The sequence below is a fragment of the Triturus cristatus genome, chromosome 4_1 (assembly GCF_964204655.1).
Source record: "Triturus cristatus chromosome 4_1, aTriCri1.1, whole genome shotgun sequence".
NCBI classification, from domain to species: Eukaryota; Metazoa; Chordata; class Amphibia; order Caudata; family Salamandridae; genus Triturus; species Triturus cristatus.
Window position 1 is genome coordinate 540,173,815 of NC_140585.1, and position 20,925 is coordinate 540,194,739.

General features: G+C 49.9%; 1 protein-coding gene across 37 annotated transcripts in view; it reads left to right on the plus strand.

The window, feature by feature from the left end:
* Positions 1–20,925, plus strand: part of PPFIBP1 (PPFIB scaffold protein 1) — a 1,024,139-nt gene that overhangs the window by 983,167 nt on the left and 20,047 nt on the right. For all 37 annotated transcript variants that reach the window (XM_085652838.1, XM_085652839.1, XM_085652808.1 and 34 more), the window contains one exon: positions 12,940–13,005. In XM_085652838.1, coding sequence (XP_085508964.1) covers positions 12,940–13,005 — 66 coding nt within the window. The remainder of the gene's footprint in view (positions 1–12,939; positions 13,006–20,925) is intronic.

Sequence of the window (20,925 nt, forward strand, 5' to 3'; positions counted from 1 at the left end):
GAAAATGGGTATGCCCTTCCCTTTCGGGAATTCCCTCCAAATTACCCTCCTTGTCAAGGGGCTTGCTCAGAGAACCACCGTCTTCTCCTACAGGAGGAAGTCCTGAAATTATTACAAAAAGGTGCGATAGAGGTGGTTCCAGAGCAGGAGAGGGGTCAGGGATGCTACTCCCGGTATTTCCTGATTCCGAAAGGACGGCAGACTGCGTCCGATATTGGACCTCAGGATCTTGAATCTTTATCTGAAGCAAGAAAAGTTCAAGATGCTCACCCTTGCGCAGTTTCTTCAGGCGCTGAATCAGGAGGACTGGATGGTGTTGATCGACTTGCAGGATGCGTAATTCCACATCGCCATCCTGAAGTCGCACAGGAAGTATCTCCGGTTTACGGTAGGATCGCAACATTATCAGTTTGCGGTCCTTCCGTTTGGTCTTACTACTGCACCCCGAGTCTTCACGAAGGTGATGGCAGTGGTGGCAGCACATCTCAGGAGGTCGGGATTCCGGTTTTCCCCTATCTGGACGACTGGCTGATCAAAGCGGAGTCGCCGGAGAAGGTGCTACATCATCTGCAAATAACAACTCAGCTGTTGTACAAATTGGGTTTCTCGATAAATGTGCCCAAATCTCACCTGGTGCCCTCTCAGCGCAACATGTTCATAGGGGCGGTACTGGACACTACTGTGTGTCGAGCATTCCCACCACCACAAAGGATTCTCGACATACAGGAAATGATTACTTTATTTTACAATGGAGCGGTCGTTCCAGTCCTGAAGGTCCTTCGTCTGCTCGGTCTGTTTGCTTCCTGCATTCTGTTGGTCAACCATGATCGCTGGCACAAGAGGGCGCTCCAGTGGTGCCTCCGCAGGCAGTGGTATCAGCACAAAGGAGATCTCAGGGAGTCTGTGAGGATCTCCAGAGAAGCTGCGGCGGATCTGTCTTGGTGGAGCATGGAGGGCAATCTGTCTCAAGGAAAGCCCTTACAGCTACCTCCATCGGTGGCCACAGTGATAACGGATGCATCCACTTTAGGGTGGGGTGCGCATCTGGGGGATCTGGAGATCAAAGGTCTATGGTCTCCAGAGGAAACGTTGCTTCACATCAACCTTCTGGAATTGCGGGCGATACGTTTGGCACTCAAGGCCTTCCTCCCTTCCCTTCGCGGTCAGTCGGTTCAAGTCCTGACGGACAACACTACCGCAATGTGGTATGTCAACAAGCAGGGAGAAGTGGGGTCTCTTTGTCTCTGCAGAGAGGCTTTGCGTCTCTGGTCCTGGGCTGAGGATCATCAGATTTGTCTGTTGGCAAATCATCTGACCGGAGTTCTGAACGTGCGTGCAGACAGTCTGTCGGCAGTTCTCCGCCGACCACGAGTGGAGGCTCCATCCAGAGTTGGTTCGTCACGTCTTTCGGACGTGGAGAACTGCTCGGGTGGACCTGTTTGCCACTCACGAGAACGCTCACTGCCTGTCATTATGCAGTCTCCAGTATCCGATGCAGGGAGCGTTGGGGGATGCGTTTCAGTTGAGTTGGAGCTCACAACTCCTTTACGCGTTTCCGCCCATACCCTTGATTCCTCGGGTTCTGAGGAAGATTCGCCAAGACCGGGCCCAAGTCATATTGATCGCCCCGGATTGGCCAAGAAGGTTGTGGTATACAGATCTTCTCCACCTCTCCTCGTACCCTCCGCTATGTCTCCCTCTCAGGGCAGACCTCCTCTCGCAATCGGAGGGGCAGGTTCTACACCCCCACCTCCAGAGCTTACACCTTCATGCATGGAGATTGAACGGGGCAACCTGAATTCTTTTTCTCTCCCACCAGATGTGGTAGATGTAATTTTGTCTGCCAGACGTTATTCCACCAAATCTATCTATTCCTATAGGTGGATTAAATTTGTGCTCTGGTGTGGAGAGAAGTTAATTTTGTTTGTTTTCAGTGCGAGAGTGGAAAAGGAAGGTTCGCCACCTTCCTTCTTCACTCTCGCACTCAAAACAAACAAAATGGCGGCCGACACTTCCTGATTTCGACCGATTCGAACGTTGACTGACATGCAACCACCAATCAGAATTACGCTCGCGCACGTTAGGGTGCGCGCACCGTGCACGGCTATAGCTATTTATGTACTTTAAGTGCAATTTTCTCAGGAACTACTGAACAGATTGACTCCATATATGCAAAAGGCACATCCCTGACCTGAGGACTACCTTTTGACAAATTTCAAGTAATTCTGTTCAGCCGTTCGGGCTGTACCTTTGACTAAAGGTCCTATGGGAAAATGCATGGGGAAAACGCGTTTTGGGAACCCCCTTTTTTCTCGGCCCCCGCTTGACGAATTCCCCCCGAGACTTTCAGGGTAGGAGCTGAGCGGAGCGCCCCATTAGTTTTGAAAATTTCGCGAGGATTCGTCAACCGGAGCCAACGTTTTTCAAAATAGAATTTTCATTTTTCCTATGGAAACACGGTCCTAACTATAACTATCTACTGGCGACCGCTAGTAGATAATATATACATATATATATATATATAATATATATATATATATGACAAGCACAATCCTGAAGCGATCCCACTTCCGATCGAAAAAGCAGGTACGGACCACAATATGGGAAAAGTTCTTCTTTTATTGTTGCAGATAAAGAGGTTTCTGTGCAAAATTATAAATAAAGCAAGTGCTCAGCATGACGCGTTTCGACTGCCCACCGGCAGTCTTGATCACATGACGCGCTGAACCTATCAGTGTGAATATATAGTGTGGAACCAACCAAAAGCACATAATCACATGATGTATTCAATTTGTGATTGATTTAAAGGCACAGTGCATGTCGATTTAAAAGGCCAACAGCTCAATACATATACATTTAATTTTCATGTCATTTTTCCTCTCCTGTATATTCTATTTCATACAACGAAACAATACTGGCATAGTGCTCCATAATGTTATTTTCTGTAATATTAGGGAATTATCAGATCCTCCATTCTCAATAACAATCTAATGTGAATTTGTAACATAAATAGCCCAATGCTTATATTAAGTTTAAATAAACTTCAAATTCCATTAATATCTACACTCTTTGTAATTGGCCTTTTTTATATAAAAGTCTCGACATTTAAAACTTCAATTAATCCATACATCAATATGTGCCAAAATATAAATAAAGTGCAAGTGCATAAATAAACCATACAACCAAACAATATACATAATAATAACACCATGTAGCAGCATAAATGAAGAGATGCCCCTCCAATTCTTCTTTTCTTACAATTGATCTTAATTCATTTTCAAGGTTTTTTTTGATGATTTTATGAAATAAATCCGTGAATCTAATAAAAAAGAGAAAAAATGCATTTTTGCTTTTTGATCAAATAAAAAATATTAAAGTCATAATTTAGTACTCAAACATCATGTCTTATTGAAGACATAATTTTAAACTCCTCAATATTCATTTGAGTTTTAAATTGTATTTTATAAGATGATCTACTCAAAATAAATTAAATCAGCCGGCAAGAACCCCGCCAACCTGACAAAATCTAAAACCATAGATACAATCAAGTAAAATGAGAATAGTGCCGCAAGATTTATCAATTTCATAAAGTTACAAGATAACAAATAGTAGCTAATGATCTAGAAAAATGAATAAATATAGTAAAAATCACTATAAAAAAAGGTTTTTCTATACAGATAAAATGTCAAAGCTAAAAAAATCGGCAATATTCTCACCCATACCCCGCTAAAAATCCAGAAAAACCAGATAAAATAACGAGCCATAGAAACAGAATAAAAACCCCCATTTTTAACAAAGCCTAAATAAGATTCATCAGCAATTGATAATATTTAATTTGTATTTTGAATTTGAAAATTTTTAAAGATTTTTAAAGAAAGTTGTGCAAATCATCACTATTGTTGAGACCATTTGGCATCCTAGAGTCAAGTAGCATAATAAATTCTGATTCTACTTGTCTTAATCTTTTTTCTCTGTTGCCACCTCTAATATTTTTTGGTACCGAACTGATAACATAATATCTGAGATCATTGAGGTTATTCTTGTGAACGAGTTTTAAATGTCTAGCTACTGGATAATTAGGATCGGAATTAACCACAGCTCTAAGATGTTGCAATATCCGATTAAAAACTTGCAGTTTGGTACTTCCTACATATAATAAGTGGCACGTACATTCTAAAATATAAATAGCATAATCAGTTCTGCAAGTATAATGCCCTTCTATTTTAACCGGTTCTGGACTAAAAGCTGTGACATATTCCGAAGTATTTTTACCAAACTTACATGCACGGCATGAACTACATTTAAAAAACCCTGCTCTAGTTGAAAGCCATGTTTTAGGGACTATCACCTCTGGACTATTTCTTACAAGAGCATCCCTCATAGACGGCGCTCTTCTGAATGTTAAATTCGGTAGTTCTGGTAAGATTCGTGACATTGTCATGTCAGACCGAATAATTGGCCAGTTTTTATAAAGAATCTTACGAACCTGCCGTTCTTGTCTACAGAAATTAGTTATCAGTCTTATACTATCCACTGTCTCAATAGTAGCTATCTCTGTATTCTCTTCTATTCGCACAACTGTTGCTGGAATCTCTGAAATTTTAGAATCATAACCAATGTCATTTATATTGTTCGCTTTGTCTAATGCTTTTGTCAATTCAATGGCTTTATATCCTCTACTTAGGAATCTCTTAAAGGCTTCTGCCTGACATTCTTTTAGATCATCATCATGACTACAAATACGTTTGATTCTTAAAAATTCACCATAGGGAATACTTCGTATAAGATGCTGGGGATGTGCACTACCAGCATGTAGTACGGAGTTCCCAGCCGTTAATTTTCTGTGTAACTTTGTATGCATTTTATTCTCCTTAATAAAGATTTCTACATCCAAAAACTGCACTTTTTTATTGCTAATTTCTGATGTGAATTTTAAGTTTTGTGTGTTGGTATTGAGATCTTTTACAAAGCTGGCTGCTGATTCCGGGGAACCCTTCCAAATTAAACAGACATCATCAATGAACCGCCACCAATGAAGAACGTGTTGGTCAAAAATATTCTTATGGGTAGTTTTCAGTACATGCTCCTCCCACCAGCCCACATGTAAACATGCGTAGCTGGGGGAGAAGCATGCTCCCATAGCTACTCCGCGCAGTTGTTGAAATATTTCCTTATTAAATAGGAAATAATTGCGTGTTAGGCAAATCTCTATCATTTTAACCAACATCTTGTTGTGTTCATACATATGTATATTTCTCATATCCAAATAGTAACGGATTGCATTGATACCATCGCTGTGATGAATACTGGTGTACAGCGAGCTAATATCCATCACTATTAACAAACAATCTTCATCCCAAATAACTGTTTTCAATTTAGAAAGAAAGTGTCCAGTATCTCTAACAAAAGATGGCAATTTTTCTACAAATTCATGCAAAAAATGGTCAACATATTTTGACATTGCCTCTAATAGACTTTTCTGAGCTGAAATAATTGGTCTACCTGGAACCGGTACCACATTCTTATGTATTTTTGGAATAAAGTATAAAAACGGAATCATAGGATAATCATTCTTGAGAAAGCTGTATTCATTTTTGGATAGAAGACCCACACGCTTCCACTGTGCCAATTCATTAAAAACATATTCTTTGTTCTGTTTCAAGTCTTGGAAGTTGGCTTTTCTGTAACAGTTTGTATCATTAAGATGCAACCACGCTTCTTCCAAATACATATCCCTCGGCCATAAAACAATGTTCCCACCTTTATCAGCTTTATTAATGATATATACATATATACCGTTTTTACAGATATATATATATTAGAGATGTATATTTTCGCAGCGTGAATCTTTCTGGATTCACTATGCTGTGCATTATTCCGCGATCTTGTGGTTGGGTCTGGATTCGTAGTCTTTTCTTTGTTTTTTTTTTTTTTTTTTTTTTTGTAGCCCAGGTGGGCGGCGACGACCCACCATTTGGTGCACCTCCCGTGACGTCGTCGTGCTTCCTGCGGAAGTCCCACCTTTGGGGCGCCATCTTCAGATTCTTTTTTCCGCCGTTGGGTCTGGATCATCATCGGGAAGCTCCAGAATTACAATCGAAGGAAGAAGAAAGAAAAGCGAGTTTCGTCGATAACTACTACGAAGATATCACAGGAAAGGAATAGATTACATCAGGAGCGCGAAGAAAGGAAGTTTTGCGCCTTTTTCTTCGACGCCCTTGGAGAATGCGCACTCAGAGGCCCTGAGCGCAATGGACAAGACGCCATTCAAGTTCTGCCCTAACTGCCACCACAAGTTCGCGCAGAAGGACCAGCATCCGGTCTGCAACCTCTGCCTACCGGTCGACCATCAGATTAAGGACTGCAACGCCTGCTCAGCCTTCGCACCGAAGACGCTCCGAGTGAGAGATCGGCAGAGAAGAGCCAATGCCAGCATGGATGGCAAGGGTAAGGCCCTGTCGCTCTACGATCTGGGCCTATCCACGGACGATGAGGACAACGTCGCCGAGGGACCCGAAAGCTTCACGGTCGTAGAGACCGACAAGAAAAATGAAGACGAGGTAAGAGAATCGTCGAGCTCAAAACAGAAAATACCTTGAAAACCCGAGGGTGACTCGAGAAAATCAGAGTCAAAGTCCACGAAGGGAGCCCCGGCGCCGAAAAGTTCGACGACCAAGGGGGGAACCATGGACAAGAGGCCGAGCGGATCCTTCAAAAAGGACTCCCTGGTGCCGAAAGACGCAGAAAGGCAAGGATCGTCGAAGTCGACCCATGAGATGGGACGCTCGACGCAGAAAGAGCGGTCGACGCCGACGCAAGTTCCGTCGAAAAGGCCCGCGGTCGACGCCGAAAGCATCTCCGAGATGGAGAAAAAGAAGAGGCGGCTCGAGGCCGAAATGGATAACATCCTTCAAAGGAAGAAGGAGTTCGATGCCAAGATGAAGGAATTCAAGATTCCAACGGCTCCACTGACGAACGTCGTCGAAATCGAGGACGAATTCGACACCGAGGGGCTGACAAGAGATCTCGAAGAGGAAGACGAGACATATTATGAAGGCGAAGCCGAGGAAGAAGACCAGCAGTCGTTCTACAGCTCGGCGCCATCTACCAGCCACGACATCGAATGGCAGGATCTCGACACCGAAAACCCGGAGGAGCCCGTAGACACGTACCCTTCGAGGCCTTCGCCACCCGACGACATCAGGGTGTACAACATGGTGTTCAGGAGCGCAGCGACAGCCTTCGGCGTCAAACTCGACGAAGAGAGGCCGAAAGCCGACTTCCTCCTCGAGACACTGCTCCCCATCCAGACGAGGAGCCAATTCCTCCCCATGCTACAAAGTGTGATGAATCAGGGGAGGGAAGCCTTCAAGGAACCAGCGACCTGCCGTTCGATCACGCCCAGGACGGAGAAGAAGTATAAGCACTCTTCTCTGGACCCCCCCTTACATCAAGGGTAGCATCACCGCCGACTCCATCATAGCTTCCACGGCCAGGAGAAGGGCCACCGTACCAGCAACTTCGGGGCCACCACCTGATAAAGAAAGCAGGAGGATAGACCTCACAGGAAGAAAGGTCGAGAGGAACGCCGCAATGCACTGGCGCATGGCGAATTCCAATGCACTTCTCAATAGGCACCAGTACCAGCACTGGGACGAGATGGGGGAGCTAGTAAAGCACCTCCCTGAAGAATACCGCCAGAGAGCCTCGCACCTGGTAGACGAAGGTAAAAACATCGCCAACTCTTGTATAAAGACGGCGTTGGACGGGGCAGAGACTTCAGCAAGACTAATGGCCATAGGGGTCACCGAGAGAAGGCATGCATGGCTAAGAATCTCGGGATTCAAACCGGAGGTGCAGAACAACATCCTTAGCACCCCCTTCAACGGAGAGACACTGTTCGGAGCAACAGTAGACGAGAAACTCACCCAGCTGAAAAAAGAAAACGAAACGGCGAGGTCCATGGGGGCCCTACAGCTGAGGGGAATGAGGCGAGGCAATCCCTCAAGGAGACCCTACTGTAGGGGAGGAAGCCAGCAGGGGGCGGCGCACCAGACGTTCCAGCAGGGTCAGCAGGGTGATGGTCACGGACAACAAGGTCAACAGAAGCAAAACTGGCAGTACCAACCTCAGGGCCAGTCCTTTCACGGGAGAGGGAACGGACGTGGCCAGAGGAGGAGAGGGGGTGACCAGCCCTCATCAAAGTGACTCAGCACGCAAGAGGACGCCTACCCTCGACATGCCCCCAAAGGTGAGGCGCAGTACAGTAACATCAGGGGGGAGACAAGATTCGAAAGCCTACGAGCATACAACACCAGTAGGCGGAAGACTGAGGTTCTACCTTCAGGAGTGGCGGCGTATAACCACAGACATGTGGATACTGAACGTCATGCAGTACAGATACTGCGTGGATTTGGAGAAAAGACCTCCAAACAGAAGACCAAAGGGAAGGCAGAGATCGGCTCAAGAACTGGCCCTACTCAGTGAAGAGACACGGAAACTTCTAGAAAAGAGAGCCTTAGAGGCAGTGCCGTTCAGAGAACGCAACAAGGGGGTCTACTCAAACTACTTCGTGGTCCCGAAAGTAGACGGAAACCTCAGACCCATCCTGGACCTGCGTTACCTAAACAAGTTCATCAGAACGCAGAAGTTCAAAATGACTTCGCTGCAGGAGGTATTGCCCCAAATAAGAGACGGGGACTTCATGGTCACCGTGGACCTCAAGGATGCCTACCTGCACATCCCAATAAACAGAAGACACAAGGGCCTTCTAAGGTTCAACATCGACCAGGAACACTACCAGTTCACAACCCTGGCCTTCGGATTAAAATCGGCGCCAAGGGTCTTTACAAAATGCCTGTCGGCGGTCGCGGCCCACCTACGAAGGCAGGGAATCCATGTCTACCCCTACTTAGACGACTGGCTGGTCAAGGCAAACTCACGCGAGAAGTGCGAGAGGCACGCAAAACGCATAACAGACACTCTGACGAACCTGGGGTTCTCGATTCACGGGGGGAAGTCATCGCTGGAACCGGAGCAGGTGAAGATTTTCCTGGGGGCAAAGATCAACTCCCTGAACAGCACAGTGGTGCCCAGCGACAGGAGGACAGATGCCCTACTGAAGGAGACGCGGCTCTACCGGAAGGGGCTAGCTCTGACAGTGAGGTCAGTGAGCAAGATGATGGGGATGATGGCGTCGTGTATCCAGCTGGTGTCGAATGTACGCCTGCACATGAGACCATTCCAGGAATGGCTACAACAGCAATGGTCACAAGCAAACGGAAGTTGGGAGGATCTAGTGGTTGTTACGCACGCAGTGCAGGAGGAGATGACTTGGTGGAACAGAGACAACATGACAGCAGGGAGAAGCCTGACACCACCAAACCCAACAATGACCATTACCACGGACGCATCGCAAAAGGGATGGGGAGCGCACATGGACAACCTCAGAGTGAGGGGTCTGTGGGCTCCAGCAGATGCGGTACGCCATATCAATTACCTCGAATTGAAAACCATCCTGCTAGCCCTGAAGGCATTCCAGAGGCACCTGTACAACCAGAGGGTGTTGGTTCAAACAGACAACACCACGGCAATGTTCTACATCAACAAGCAGGGGGGGACACAGTCGTTCCCTCTCTCCTCTCTGCCACAGGAGATTTGGAGATGGGCCATACCTCTCAGGATAGATCTACTGGCAATTCACCTTCCAGGGAAGGACAATGTGGAGGCAGACTGGCTAAGCAGGCAGACCTCGGCATCACACGAGTGGGAGCCCAATGGCCAGGAAACGGAGAAGATTTTCCAGAGATGGGGAACTCCCACAATAGACCTGTTTGCAACACGCCAAAATGCAAAATGCCAAAGCTTCGCGTCCAGGCAACCAGATCAGCAATCCCAAGGAAATGCCCTATGGATAAGCTGGTCGAGGACATTTGCCTACGCCTTTCCACCGATACCCCTGTTGCACAGAGTGCTCGAGAAGTGCAGAACCAGCAACATGACTCTGATCCTAGTGGCTCCGCAGTGGGCAAGGCAGACATGGTTCTCACAAATTCAAGAAATGGCACAGGGCAATCCCCACAGGTTCGAGAGAAGAAGGGACCTGCTCTCCATGCAAAACGGAGAGGTCCTACATCCGGAACAAGAGAGCCTCAACCTGGCGGCATGGCTCCTGAGGACCTAGAGGTCGCCCACCTTAAATTGCCTCCTAGCACTATGCGGGTGCTGCGGGAGGCAAGGAAACCAACTACACGAAAATGCTACAGCGCCAAATGGAAGAGATTTACTGTGTGGTGCAGGAAGAAGGGCCTGCAAAACAGAATGACTAGAGACTCAACCGTACTGAGGTACCTCACACACCTTCTAAAGAGTAACCTCTGCTCGAGCTCCCTAAGGGTACACCTAGCGGCGATCGTAGCCTACACCAGAGGTGAGAAGGGTGGAAGTTTCTTCACTTCGCAGGTTGTGAGGAGATTCATGGAAGGAGCCAAAAGAATTGCCCCTCCTAAACGGTTGCCGCCGCCGGCATGGAACCTCAACGTGGTGCTGACGGAGCTCATGAAGGCACCGTTTGAACCCATTCACAAGGCCACGCTGCAAATGTTGACGATGAAAACGGCCTTTCTGGTGGCCATAACCTCACTACGAAGGGTGAGCGAGCTTCAAGCGCTAACGCTACAGGAACCCTACATTCAGATTCACAAGGACAGGATAGTCCTGAGAACAGACCCACACTTCATGCCCAAGGTGGTGTCGGCGTTCCACATGAACCAGAGTATCCAGATACCGAGTTTCTTCCAAAACCCTACTTCAAATGCAGAAAGGGCTCTGCACACCCTCGACGCTAGAAGAGCGGTGATGCACTACATTGAGAGAACGAAGGAACTCAGGAAATCAAAGCAGTTGTTTGTGTCCTTTGCTACTAGCTTCATGGGTAGACCAGTGACTAAGGGCACCATCGCTAGATGGTTTACACTCACTATTCAATTCTGCCACAAACAGGCTGGACAGGAGCTAGCAGAGGGACCTCAGGCTCACTCCACAAGGAAGAAGGGGGCCACCGTTGCCTTCCTGGCGAACACGCCCATTCAGGACATATGTCTAGCGGCAACTTGGGCATCTGTGCACACGTTCACAAAACACTACTGCGTGGACATTCAGATGAACAAGGAAGCACAGGTCGGACAGAAGGTGCTTCAACACATTTTCAACGACCAACGCTCATCTACCACCCAGCCACCACAAAATTAGGAATACCGCTACAAAGTCTATGCACAGCATAGTGAATCCAGAAAGATTCACGCTGCAAAACGAATAGTTTCTTACCGGTCGGTGTAGTTTTGCAGCTTGAAGATCTTTCTGGATTCACTAGCGAACCCACCCACCTCCGCCAGGAAGATGAGGCTGGAGGAAGAGGGGGTAAAAGGGAAAAAATCAGAAGGAATGAAAACGTACAGAAAAATGAACAATAAGGATTAATCAATCGCCTAGGGTTAAAAAAAAAAAAGAGAAAGGAAAAAAGAACCCGAAGATGGCGCCCCAAAGGTGGGACTTCCGCAGGAAGCACGACGACGTCACGGGAGGTGCACCAAATAGTGGGTCGTCGCCGCCCACCTGGGCTACAAAAAAAAAAAAAACAAAGAAAAGACTACGAATCCGGACCCAACCACAAAATCGCGGAATAATGCAGAGCATAGTGAATCCAGAAAGCTCTTCAAGCTGCAAAACTACACCGACAGGTAAGAAACTATTCGTTACTATGGTACAAAGAGCGTCTTATGAGCATTATGTTCTGTACTGCTATCTACTCTGATTCAGGCATGTGAATCTATGAAAGACACCCTAAATACTGGAGAAGAACAATAGTTACTTACCTGTAATCTGTGGTTTTCCAGCATTGGTGTCTTTCATAGATTCACATGCAACCCGGCCACCTCCCCTCAGAGGCTGGTTTAGGTTATTATACTTTGGTTCACTCCTGTGCGAGAAAATCTGAGAGCCTGAGCCTCTGAGGAGAACATTCTGGTGGGTGCTGTCGCCTGACTGGCTGCAGTTTGGACTGTACATAATGACTTTGATAGCCATAAGTGTTTTTCTTGTAGCTTACGGCTACTTTACTTCCTGGTTTTATATTTACCAAGGTTTTTTTTTTGGTTATTATATGCATAATTATTGCTTTTTTATGTACCGCGGGACTCCCACTCTGACTACGGGGAATGATTCAGGCATGTGAATCTATGAAAGACACCAATACTGGAGAACCACAGATTACAGGTATGTAACGATTGTTCTTCACTGGTTCATCAGAGGGATTTAGCTGTTTTCTTGGATCTCAATGGGAGCTCATCTGTGTCTGGAGGAGCTAGGTCAGATTCATCAAATTGAAGACAATGCTCCTAATTATTAAAAAGAATTTCCAGAGGTATTTAAAGAAGAGCTGGGTTGTCCCTTAAGACAAAATAAAATAAAGATGGAAATAGAAAGACTCATGTAATGCATAATTATTGAAAGGGTTGAGGCAATGGAATGCCTAGCTCCGGTGATGATGGCACATAAGTCCAACGGAGATGTGAGATTGTGTGTTGACTTACTGGCCTCATCAAAAATGTGATGGTAGACCACTACACTGCAGACTTCACCGACCTTTCACAACTCTACGATGTTTCCCAGAAACTATGTGGGACAAATTGTGGTCTGTAACTAAGTGGTTGAATATCTGGAGGATGATGTACCATTAAAGGAGTCCATATGCGAACAGGTAGTCTATGGTATGGCGGGAAATGTGCCACTTAATGTATTTACAAAATATGTTCAATAATATTTTTGGGGAAATCTTGTTAGTCGTTGCCTTTACTTTTGTGTGCCAACAATTTTAGAAGTTCTCTTACAGATTAGTAATTCTAGGATAACACAATTGAGACGTTTATCTATATATTTCAGATGGAAGACTCAGAAGGGACAGTAAGGCAAATTGGAGCGTTCTCTGAAGGCATCAACAATTTGACAGTATGTAATAAAAAGCTCCTAAATTACAAATATATATAGAATTATGTTAAATACCTATAAACTCTCTATCCATCCCCTCTTCTTTTCACAGCCATGCATGCTGTTCCACATCCTTACATGACCCTGGCTCACATAACCCCACATCCTTTCCAACGCGGTTATGTTTCAGACAAAAGTAATTCAAAATCCTTTTTCTACCAGGTCTTCTCCAGTGCCACGCCTTTCACTGCTCTTGATACTCCTTTTACTCTCAAAGCTTCTTTCCAACCTTCTCTGAATAATTGGGCTCAGCCCACTGCTCCACAAACCAGTCCTGCACCATGTGGAGCTATTTATCATTGCAGATTACCACATTCTCTCCCCTCTCTCAAATCACCAGTTAACTATTTCATTCAGCTGCTTCCTGCCTACCCTCACATTCCTGTATCGAATCTGCAGTACTTATCCCCCGTTTATCAAGTCGAGCCTGGGCAGCGCATTAGCCGCTCTGCAAGGTATGCTGTATTCAGGTATGGACTTGAAGCTCTGCTCATTTTCCGGCCGTCTTTTTAATTGGCTCCTGTCACTGTCATTTGTAAACTGTGGCTTTTCATTGCTCATTAGGCTAAGTAGTCCTTCCTTAATACCGCCTTGTCTCATCTTGTAACCTCTCATAAGGACTGACCCTCTTATGTGTGTTGTTACTCAGTAGGCTTTAATTACAGTCTCCGAGCACTATTTGCTTAAATGGCTTTCTTCTGGCAGGACACACTCTATCGCAACGCTTTCTTTTTTGTTTTTCATAGCACGCCGTGCCTTTGTTTTGTTGTTTGCGGTGCCGAGCGCGGCCGCATGTTTTTTTTTTTTCTTCCTATTTGTTATTGACTTTTTTTGTCTTAAAGCACCCATTTCCGCCCTTTTATTTGAATGGCGGCCGCACCTATTTCTTTAGACGCGGCTTGTCTAAAGAAAGGTGCGTGGCCACTAATAAATTGAAAGCTCTGAATGGGGCGCTTTTACAAAAAAAAAAAAGCTTTTTTGTCAACTTGACAAACTTTTTTTTTGTGTAAAAGTGCCCCATACCGCACTTTCAATTTAATGGCAGGCGCGCACCTTTCTTTAGACAAGCCGCGTCTAATGAAAGGGGCGTGGCCGCCATTAAAATAAAAGCTCTGCATGGGGGCGCATTTACAAACCAGCATTTGCAATGCAATAGGTCTCGTGTTTGCAAGAGTTTAAGCTATTGGCATTGTAAATGACAATGCCTTTTATTTATCTGTTTTAAAAACCAACATATAAAGGCATTATTTACCATGTCAATAGCTCAAACTCTCGCAAATGCAAGACCTTTTGCATTGCAAATGCTTGTTCTTTTAGTATATCATTTAAATATGTAGAAAGAACATGCTAATCTTTAGGGGTAACAAGAAGCCTTACAATAAACAAAGTAATACAATTAAAAAGCACACTTAATCTCATTACATGGAAAGAACTTTTCAGATAAAGCATATTCACTTGTTTTCCCAGCTTAATCCCCACTGCCTATGAGAGCACCTTCTCATCCACCCTTCTTAATTTCTGCTGAAGCGCTGACCATGACATCTTGCTTTTAACCCTGAACAGGCAATACTCAAGGGAACACTGTCCTGGTTCACCTCCTTCCTACTACCCTACTCAGTATACTACAACTCTGTCAGTTCTACATCATCAGACCTTCTTGTTAGTGATAGGGGCGTGGCTTACCACGCGAAGCGGATGGACGTGCCTGGGTAGAGCTCCCGGCTGAGCTTCCCTATCCCGGGTGAATTACCCAGTAAACTTCTCCTGCACGGCCTGCAACTGCCGGCGGACCTGCCCTGAGACCCGATGCACGCACTGGCCGGCTCCGGCGCTGATTAGCGATAAGACGCCGCACCGACACTAGAGGCGAGGTCGAGGCCGCTTTGGCGACGACGTTGCTGGGGAACCCGGCGACGCGAGTCCGCGGCTTCCAACGGAGAGCTAGGCCTTGTGCTGAGGCCTATGAGGGAAATATCGCGGCGGCGCGCGGAGGCAGGCGACCCCTACGAAGACGCCCCTGAGCGACAGACTGTGCTTGGAGTGATCGGGCCCCCCCCTTGAGGGTACGATCGGCGGGGGCAGCGGACTGGGGGCGACCTAGGGCACCCGCATGGAAAAGGATTTGAAAACCTGACTGGCAAGTGGGCGATCTGCTTGGGGCCCCGAGAGGGGCGGGGTGGGGTGGCGCCGAGACGACGACGGAGCCCTGCCGATGCCACATAGCGGCTGATGCCCACTGGACGCTGCCGGGGCCGGCTTGCCCTGGGGGGGGGAAGGGCTGCTCCAGCGACACACGGACCTCACGAGCACACGAGGGGGCACCGAGCTGCTCTTCCGCCCCTCCCCCCCCCCCCCTCTTTCTCTGGCCTGTGGGGCACTGGGACCGGGCAGCTGGGACTGAGCTTGGGGTGGCCTGGGGAGCGCCCCCTCCCCCCGGGGGCATGATCGGAGGAGACGGCGGACTGAAGACGACCTGGGGCACCCGCATGGGAAACGGCTTGGACATCTGACCTGCACATAAGTGCGCTGCTTGGAGCCCTGAGAGCGGTGGAGTGGCGCCGGGACGACGACGGAGCCTCGCGGGCGCCGCACGGCGGTCGATGCCCTCTGGTCGCTGCTGGGGCTGGCTCGCCCTGGGGAGGAGTGGGCTGCTTCAGCGGCAAGCGGAGTCTGCGAGCACATGGGGGGCGCTGGGCTGCTCCCCCCCCCCCCCCCCTCTTTCTCTGACCTGCAAGGCGCCGGGACCTGGGGGCGGACTCCCACTGGCAGGGGGCAACGCTCCTGATAGACATACCTGCCCACATTGCCGCTGCCTACCGGGAAGTGCACAACCTCGAGGAGCGGGTGAGAGATGCGAGCACGATTGCACACTTTGATGGGAGTCGCCTGACATCTGCCCAGCTGGCTTTGCACCCTTCCCCACCTGGCGCCTCGGAAACCGCAACGGCTCGGCCGCGCCGTGCGGGACCTAGGGGCCCACGGCTCCGGAATCCGGTACCGCCCTGGGACGGGCGAGTGGGGCGCCCCCCTCCCTGGAGAAGGCCTGCTACCCACTACAGTAACCTCGACTACACAGGGGCAACACACCACGCGGGACGGGCCCCCACTCCCCTCGCTCCTGGAGAGAACACCTAGTCTGCACCGCTGGCCTCATGTCTGGAGGGGTGCGAACGCGCACAGGATCGGGGAACGCGTCGACTAAGGGAAAACAAGCGAAAGCGACGCCCAAGATGGATGCAGAACAAGTGGCGTCGAAGCTGGACTGCGTCCTAGCAGCCATGGAACGTATGGAAGAATCCCTCCAACAGACCCGCACCTCCCTGGAGACCAGAATCGATGGCGTGGCAATAGACTTAACCCACCTCCGGGCTGACCACGGGAAGTTACACGATCGCACCAAGGCGCTGGAGGATACCATGGCAGTCATAGAACCGCAGGCGGCGCAAGCAGACAGAAAAGTACAAGATCTCCTGAACAGAGTGGAATTCTTGGAAGATCGAGCCGAGGATGCGAAAGGACGGGCACGCAGAAACAACATCCGCCTCGTGGGCATTCCGGAGAAATGGGAAGGGATGGACCCGACTCGCCGAGTGGAGGAATGGCTGAGAGAACTGCTGCCAGAAGACGTGCTCTCCCCGTATTTCGTGGTGGAGAGAGCCCATCGAGTGCCTACAAGACCGCTCCCCCCTGGCTCTAACCCTAGACCGTTTCTCCTCCGAGTCCTCAACTATAGGGACCGCGATGCTATACTGCGCGAAGCAAGGAAACTAGGGGACATCACCATAGATAATGCCAAGGTGATGTTCTTTCCAGACTACACGGTGCAAGTGCAGCGGCAGAGGCTTTCCTTTCTGGCAGTAAAGAAGCGATTACGCGAAGCCAACCTCAAGTACTCACTACTCTTCCCTGCCAAACTGCGAGTGATAGCACGAGACGCGACGCACTTCTTCATGAGCCCGGAGGAGGCGGAGGCCTGGCTGGACGGAGGAATGCCCGAGACACCGAGGAGAACGCTGGGAGCGGCCACTAAAGACCGGACCCGGGGACCGCGACGAAGACGCCGCCGTGGATCGCCCACGTCCCCGCTGACCGGAGGCATGAGGAATCACTCCCCACCGATGGATCTCATCCAACAGGAGCAGCGAGACGCACTGCGCAAGGTGGCAGCAATTAGCAACTCTCCGGCGCCATCACTTCACCCGGGAGCTAGCCCTGCTGTGTCCTTAACGGACGATGAGGCGGTGTATGGGATCCCGGACACTCAGAGCTCGGGGGAACTCCCGGACGTCACGCCGCAAACAGTGGATTTATTTGGCTGATGGGAATTCGGTGGCGGCCTGACACATACTGCATGGCACAGACGCACCCCAGTCCCTGTCTAGCTGCCTCACCCTCCACTGGATGGGTCATGGGCCTACCGACGTCCACATCATCGCCGCTCTGGGGACTTGAGAACAGAGCCGGACACTGTGAGTACATTTTATATTTCTAGACACGAGCTTCCATCACCCGCACCGCAGACACTATGACACACGGTGCTACCCTAACGCAACGCTGCCATAAGAGGCGCCCGGAGAGGGACACGCCCCCCTGAGACCATTGCCCACGATTGTTTGACTCTGTGCATGCCGTAGCTGTGCCACTGAGCGGCAGACACGGAGCGCCCGCCGAGCAGCAGCGGCCTCCGCACTTCACCCGGGAGAGATGCTGAGCTCTCCAAAGACTACACTATTTGGTTCACTGTTGGAATATACGTCACAAGACACCCCCTAAGACTGTATAGTTTGCGAGCTCACTCGAGTGTTTGGACGGCGACATGTTGTGCAGCCGACCTTTTGGCATTTTTGACTTTGTTGCCATGTTAAGGCTATATGTTACCCCTTTCTTCCCTGCCCCCATGTCCTGCAGGAGATCATGGCACTACACACATGGCGCCAACACCAACTTTGCGATGGGGGCGCAGCGCTGGAGGGGGGGGGAACGCGGCATTGGGAGTTCCACCTTGGGAGGGAGCGAGGGACGCACGTGCGCACGACTGCTATGGCTAACATACAAGTATGCACCTGGAACGTCAGGGGAATGCACACGCCGGCTAGGCGCTATCACATCTTTTCATATCTCAAGCGGCATAAAATCGACGTAGCGCTACTACAAGAAACACACTTAAACAGAGCCGAGGTACGGGCGCTACACCGCAGATGGCAAGGGCAACTGTATGCCACAGACTACTCCTCATACGCTTGCGGAACGCTGATATGGATCCGCCCTGGGACCCCTTGGGAAGTCACGGATATCGCTATAGACCGGGAGGGCAGATTTGCTGCTGCGCAGGGGAGGCTAGATGGGCAACAAATTGCGCTAGTGTCCCTATATTCCCCCAACGTTGATCAGGGCGATTTTCTGGCGCGGCTCTCAGCGACCATAGCACCTTGGCATGCAACTTCGTGGATACTGGGGGGCGACTACAATTGCACGCTAGACGTAACATTGGATCGCTCCTCCCCGCCCCCACCTATCGCCTCCACGCGGGGAGCCACGAAAGCGCTGCAGGAGTGGGCCGCACAATGGGACCTGCATGATGTTTGGAGGACGCGCAACCCAGGGAAGCGGGTATACTCCTACTATTCTGGCGCTCATGACTTACATGTCCGTCTGGACCGGTTCATGGCATCTACTGGCCTGCTGCCTCACGTCACAGACACGCAGTACATGGGCCGCACGCATTCAGATCACAACCCACACTTTATGTCCATAACCTGGGAGCAACCGTACCCCCCTGTGCCTACATGGCGCCTGCAACCTGCATTGTTACTAGACGCGGCTTTCCGCGATTCCCTACTCGCGCGTGCTGCGCAGTACTTTGAGGATAATACAGGCACGGCATCCACCCCCCAGGTGGAGTGGGACGCCTTCAAAGTAGTGCTCCGCGGACACTGCCTACATACGCAGGGCCATATGCGACACCGACTAGAGAAGGACCTGACTAGGTTAGAGACTGGCTTGCTTGCCAAAGAGGAGGGAGTTCTGACGGGCGACCCGTTGCACGAAGCCCGCACGGAACACGCGCGCCTATTAGAGCGGCTCCGCAGCGTAAACTATGCAGCACACTCCGCGAGAACGCACAGTCTAGGCGACAGGCCTGGCAAACTTTTAGCTTGGCTGATCTCCCAAGAAGCTCGCTCGGCCCCAGTGGCGGCCATACGGGCGGAGGGAGGGGATCTAGTATACACACAACTACGCATACACGACACATTCGTTACCCACTATGAAGCATTGTATCGCTCTCGCCTACCGGTCCCTTACCCTGACATGGCCGGCTACCTCTCCCCCCTGCAAATGCCACAGCTGACAATTGCACAACAAGACGAATTGGGAGCCCCACTTGCGCCAGATGAGCTCCGAGAAGCCATCTTCCACCTGTCGAATGGCAAATCCCCGGGCCCGGATGGGCTCCCAGCTGAGCTTTACAAGGCCGGCTCGGATATTCTTGTCCCGGAACTCCTGAGAGTGTACACTGCGGCGGCGGACAGCGCCACTTTACCCCCAACGTTAAACGAGGCCACGCTGGTCTCCATTCTCAAACCTGACAAGGATAGCACGCGGGTGGGCTCCTACCGCCCCTTGGCGCTGCTAAACACAGACTACAAGATACTAGCATCTGTCCTAGCCAGGAGACTAGCCCCACATGTGCCCGACCTGGAGCACCGAGACCAAAATGGCTTTGTCCCCACGCGACATACTTCTCACAATATCCGTCGTCTTTTTCGGGTGCAGGAATACGCCACGCAGCAATGGCCCAGAGCGGGGTGTCTGATACTAGACCTGGAGAAGGCCTTTGACTCGGTAGAGTGGCCATACCTGAGAGCAGTCACGGAGAAGTATCAGCTGGGGGGAGGGTACAGAGCCATGGTTGACTTGCTTTATGGTAGACCGACAGTCCGAATCCGCACGGGAAGGCTCCTGTCAGCCGCCCTCCGGGTCCGCAGAGGCACTCGGCAGGGCTGCCCACTTTCGCCATTGCTGTTTTCCCTAGCCATGGAGCCCTTGGCTGCGACTCTCAGAGCACGTGGCCCGGAATGGGGAATCCCACTGGCGGACGGTCTACATGCGGTGTCACTGTATGCGGATGACCTGCTACTCTACGTCAGAGACATCACTGATGTCCCCGCTTCCCTTACTGACATTTTCCGCACCTTTGAAGAGGTGTCGGGCCTGAAAGTCAATTGGTCCAAATCGGGGTCCTACCCATTTGGTCCGGACACGCCTGAATGTGACATCCGTCTGGGTGGGGACAGGCTACAGTGGCACCCCACCACCTTCCGCTACTTGGGGATAAGAATATACAGGAACCCAGCGGACGTCTTGGAGGGAAACCTCCTCCGAGCGATAGCCTCTGTCCGAGCGCAAATTGGATTCTGGAATACCTTACCCCTCAATGTGCCTAGCTGTGTAGCGCTGACCAAGATGATTGTACTGCCCCGGCTGCTCTATTATTTTGCAAATCTGCCCGTATATGTCCCCCCCAAGCTGTTCCGCGAGCTAGAGGTGCTGCTACGCAACCTTATCTGGAACAAGGGGAGACCGCACGTGGCGCTGACCAAACTATACATGCCCACGGACTCGGGGGCTTGGCAGTCCCTAACATGGAGTTTTACTACCTCGCGGCACAGATGCAATGGGTGGCGGGATGGCTAGGCGGCAAGCAGCTGGACGATACCGCCTCGACTGCGGCTGCCTGGACACAAACACAAATAAACACGTTGTTTCACCCGATAACCCGCACGCGCTGCCCCTCCCAGATGTACCTAGCGGTGGCGCGCAGGTGTTTTCTGAGGTGCCTCCGCCTCACGCGAGCAGCAACACCATATGCTCCGATCCTGC